This window comes from Mesitornis unicolor, unplaced genomic scaffold (assembly GCF_000695765.1).
Source record: "Mesitornis unicolor isolate BGI_N332 unplaced genomic scaffold, ASM69576v1 scaffold28761, whole genome shotgun sequence".
Classification (NCBI taxonomy): domain Eukaryota; kingdom Metazoa; phylum Chordata; class Aves; order Mesitornithiformes; family Mesitornithidae; genus Mesitornis; species Mesitornis unicolor.
In genome coordinates this window covers 1-4,593 of record NW_010166205.1, presented here as the reverse complement: position 1 = coordinate 4,593, position 4,593 = coordinate 1, and the positions used below count along the sequence as shown (strand labels likewise).

At 56.5% G+C, this 4,593-nt stretch overlaps 1 protein-coding gene across 1 annotated transcript; it reads right to left on the bottom strand.

The window, feature by feature from the left end:
* Positions 1–1,852, bottom strand: LOC104535535 (galanin receptor type 2-like). Its single transcript, XM_010194888.1, has 2 exons — positions 1,501–1,852; positions 1–889 (listed from the first exon to the last, which is right to left on the bottom strand). The coding sequence occupies exons 1-2, from the start codon at positions 1,848–1,850 to the stop codon at positions 1–3; spliced, it is 1,239 nt and encodes a 412-aa protein (XP_010193190.1). The 5' UTR covers positions 1,851–1,852.
* Positions 1,853–4,593: the final 2,741 nt, after the last annotated feature.

Below are 4,593 nucleotides of genomic sequence, written 5' to 3'. Positions count from 1 at the left end.
TTATCTGTAATGAACAGTCAGAAACTCTTGAGTTCCTCTTGGAGGTGTCATGGCTAGGGGATGGCCAGCTGTTGTCAAACTCTCCTCCTCCAGCAGCTCCTTCTGAACAGACACCATGGCATCTTGTAGCTGGTGAGTCCACGCTCTGACACCATGACTGGCACTTTCAGGGTCCCTCTTCCTGGTGTTCTCCTCTGGGAGCTGACTCACCTCAGTGTTGCCTCCGTAGAGACCTCTGGTGCTGTTGGTGAAACCTTTGCCCGCGTTGACCACATGGACTTTCTTCCCAACTTTCCTCTTCTTCTTCCTGTTCTTGCTCTGGAAGAGGAGGCAGGTGAAGACCTGCTTGAAACGCTTGCGGAAATGCTTGGAGATGAGGGCATAGACGATGGGGTTGAGGCAGGAGTTGGCATACGAAAGGCAGTGGGAAGCCAGGCGGCAGGCGTAAGTGGCTCGGTTGAAGGGAAAGTGGCCAAACCAGAAGCACAGGATGACCAGGTGGTGGGGCAGCCAGCAGAGGCAGAACAGGATGGCCACAGCCACAATCATTTTGGTGACCTTACACTTGGCCTTTCGGGACTCTGAGATCCTTTCTACGGAGTCTACAGAGGTCCACAGGAACTTGATGGTCTTGGTGTATGCCAGGCTCACCACGGTTACGGGCAGGAGGTATCCAAAGACAAACGTGAGGATGTCCAGAACCTTTCGGTGCTGGTCTTCCCAGTTGGGGACACAGATGGGCACCCCATGGTAATGGACAATTTGGTAGTAACTGAGGTAAGGCCCCGCGAAGAGCAGTGACAGCGACCAGATGACTACAATGGCCACTCCTGCATTTCGGGAGGTGCGGAGATCCCGGGACTTCAGTGGGTAGCGAATGGCCAGGTACCTGGTGGGAGGGGGAAGGAGAAAAAGAGACCAAACACAACATGAGTGAGAGGAGATATCTTCCCTGCCCTGTTGAGCTGCCATCTGTGCACCGCTTCCCATGCAGCCACCCATCTCCCCCCCTCCCCACCTCTTGGGGAGGAGGGTTACGGTGAATTTGAGATCAGGATCAACCCAACAGCGGGTCTGGGATCTCTGTCACCCACTATTCTGTTGTAGCTCAGGAAAAGCAAGCAGCATGTGTCCTGAACCAGGGAAGAGAAGGACAGGAGCAGGACCCAGAGGGTTTCCTCCTCCTCCTCCGGTGCGTTGCTGTCCTGGGGCTTTTCCATTCTTGGTTTTGCATTGTGGATTCCAAGCCTTAGCATATGTTTGCACTCTTCCTTCCCAAGTGAGGTCTGGGCAGCCAAGCTGAGAGCTTGGCCTGGTGCTGGGAGAGGGCACAGTGAGATGGGGAGGCTGGCTTTGCTGGACCTGCCTCTGGGGACACCCTACCTCCTTCTTACAGGACACTCAACAGGGTAAGGACTGGCCTTTCTCCCACCCCTTAGCTCAAGAGTGGCAAACACAATGTCCCTGAGCTGAGGGACTCAAAGGGGAGGGGACACTTGCCTGTCAATGGAGACGGCGGCCAGGGTAAAGCTGCTGGCATACATGGTGAGGTAGATCAGGAAATGCACTGCCTTGCAGGCAAAGGCCCCAAAGAGCCACCCATCCAGGGTATAAATGGTGGCCTGGAAGGGGACGCAGCAGACAATGAAGCACAGGTCGGCCACGGCCAGGTTAAGGATGAAGAGGTTAGTGGTGTTGTACTTGACTTGATCGTTCCGCAGCAGCACTGCCAGCACCAGCCCATTCCCCACAGTGCCCAGGAGGAAGATGAGGGAGAAGATGACAGGCACGATAATCCCTGCAGCTCGCAGCTCTGGGCTGTCAGAGGAGGCATTCCAGCCTCCCGGCATCTCCCCATCTGCCTGCGGGGACCTGCATGGGGAGAAAGAGAGGTGCAGGACCTGCACATGGACATAGACAAGCAGGGGCTGCTTGGGGTTGGCAACAATGGCCACCAGAGCTCTGGCCCTAAGGTGCCTGATCCCGGCCTTTGTCTGACACCCACATTTCTCCCAGAGATGCCCTAGCTGCTTAAATGATGACATTAAGATCCTCGTGAGCCCATTAGCAATTATGCTACTGGGATCAGTGAGCCCACGTCTGCCTAGCTCAAGGGAATCAAAGACCTTTTCTCCTGCCCACATTCAAGTCCTCACCACACCATATCCTGTGGTCCCAGCACCCTGAAGGACACCCTGCTCCTACATTCCTCCTACAATCCCAAAGCTGCCAAACCTCTTGGGATTTCTTGCCTTGGCAAGTCTAAATTCTGGCTGGTGTTCAACAGGGCGAGGCTGCGAGGCTGTAGGAAAAGGGGTTCTCGTGGTTCTACCACCCTCACCCCAGGGCTGTGCCACCCTGATGCCTGGATGATTCCCCGCAGCAGCAGCACTCCACCACACTCCTGCCCCAAGAGAGCCCCTTCAGCTGAGACCACCTCCACCAAGGAGCTGGCTGCTCCTTGCTCCCTGTGTTATGCTCTACAGAGGGGAGGCAACTAAGAGCACCACTTCCTGATGCTGAGAGGTGGTCATGGGTTGGATTGTGGCAGCTAGGATAGGGGGCGTTCTCGGAGCCACCTGAAACACAGTATGATGATCACTGCGAAGGAATATATTATTGCCGCAGCTCAAGGTATCATGATTTGCTGCAAAACTTCTTCCAGCCCTGAATAACACTGTACGCAGTCAGGGAGCGCCAATAGCCTATCACCTAATGAGCCATCCCGGTGTTGTGCTCTATCATTAGAACAAATTGTCCTTCGTTGAGCAGCAACCAAGACAGAAAGACACTGTTATCTAGCAACTATTGACATGCAATTAACTCTCTTTTGTGTCCTGCAAGCTCCTCTGCCCCATCCTCCCCCATGCCTCAGCTCAAACCGCTTCTCCTTCCCAGCAGCCACTCTGTATCACACCAAAAAGTAGTCTCTGGTTCTGTGGTCCCCTCTGTCCCACTGCTAACTATCTGGCTCCTCCATCCTGGCCCCGTGCTATCTCCTCAGGAGCAGAGGACCCCGGTTACCTTCTGGGCATGCACTCACACGTAGGCAACCCAGCATCTCTGGGTAGTGTTGTGTCCCTGCTCAGGGAGCCTGAGGCTGCTTCTTGCTCGGGAAGCTGGCACTCACCTCTGCTCGCTCAGGAAAGACGTCCGGTCCAGCCCAGGCAGCAGTCAGAAGGATGGGGAACACTGAAGAGTTTGACTCGGCAGCGCCGTCACCCCTGCCTGGTGCTCCACTGCCTCCCCCCTGCCCACGCCAGCTCTGCTCTCTCTTCTGGCTCCCACTCGTGCAGCTCTTGCATTCTGGGGCTCTTTTCCTCTCTCTCTTTTCCCTCCTTCTGCTCTTGCTGCTGATCCATTGATCTTTGTTGTGTTTTTTTTTCCCCTCTCCCTGAGGTTGGGTTTGGAGTTAACTCCTCTCTGCCCAGCCTTCCCATGGGCTCAGCCCAGTGAGGAGGGGACAGCAGAGAACAAGCTCACTACTCCTCTGCGGGAGAGGGAAGATGGAGGAGGGCAGGGTCCCACGGACCCTGGTGGGCCCTGTGGGCACCCCTCAACACTGATTATTTGGGTTGTGACACCCAACACCTCCAGGGAACATGACTGTCCCACCATGGTGAGCCTGGACCCTGCCCCTTCCTTGCCATGTGGGTCTAAACCCTCTGGAGCACAAGCAATTAATTTCTATTACTAGGTGTTATGAATTAATTGTTAGTAGCACTGCACAGAGCAGATCGAGTCTCTCCCACAGTGTCTGACCCAGGGAAGGAGGTGAGAGTAGGTTTTGGTGTCCATCAAGCCCACATCTGCCCTTCACCAGCTTTGCAGCATGGGGCAGGAGGACAAGCTGTCCAGGGAGGCCATCTCCAGAGAGTCAGCTCCATCACTGCTGCCCAGGACAGCACGTGGGCCAGCTGGTGTGTCGAGAGGTGACAGTGACACATGCAGCCCTTCTGCCCCAGCCCCTCCAACACATCCACCCCCATGACAGGACCCATGCGCTGCAGACCTCCAGGTGCACCAAGTGTGGCTTGGTGGTCCTTTCCTGACAAGACCCAAAAGCCACCAGCTTCCCTTCATTAGGAAGGTCCTGGATACATCTTCCAGTGATGGAGTGGGATGTGAAGGAGGAGAAGTCAGACCCTTCTCCTCCACAGCAACCCTCAGCCTAGCAGGAGTGATGGCTCAGCCCTCTGTCTGGAGGGAGCAGGGTGTCCCCACCGGCTCGCTATCAGCCGCTGTAACCAGGGGAAAGGGGAAGGCCGCGCCCCGGGACATGGTGATAACACCCGGGGGATGCGGCGGAGCTGAAGCCCGCAGCCCGGCACAGCCTGCCGCAGCACTGCTCACCATGGACAGACCACGCCACCTCCTCCTCTTCCTCTTCTGCCTACTCCCACCGTTGGATGCTCTGGGCCCGTCATCGCTACTGGAGGAACCCCAGGAGGCACCACTGCCACAGTTCAGCACAGCCGATCCCACTGCCCACCTGCTGCGTGGCCATCCCTCGGCCCCGGTGCGGCCCTACAGCCTCTCACTCTCCCCCGAGGACTACCACTACTCCCCCAAACCCCGGCACCTGCGGCCTGG

What these genes read in the sequence shown, in the direction of transcription:
- LOC104535535 (XM_010194888.1), bottom strand. Translation starts at nt 1,850, where the DNA reads ATGCCGGGAGGCTGGAATGCCTCCTCTGACAGCCCAGAGCTGCGAGCT. An exon ending in GCCGCCGTCTCCATTGACAG is followed by an intron (nt 890 to 1,500) that starts GCAAGTGTCCCC and finishes CCCTCCCACCAG; the next exon opens with GTACCTGGCCATTCGCTACC.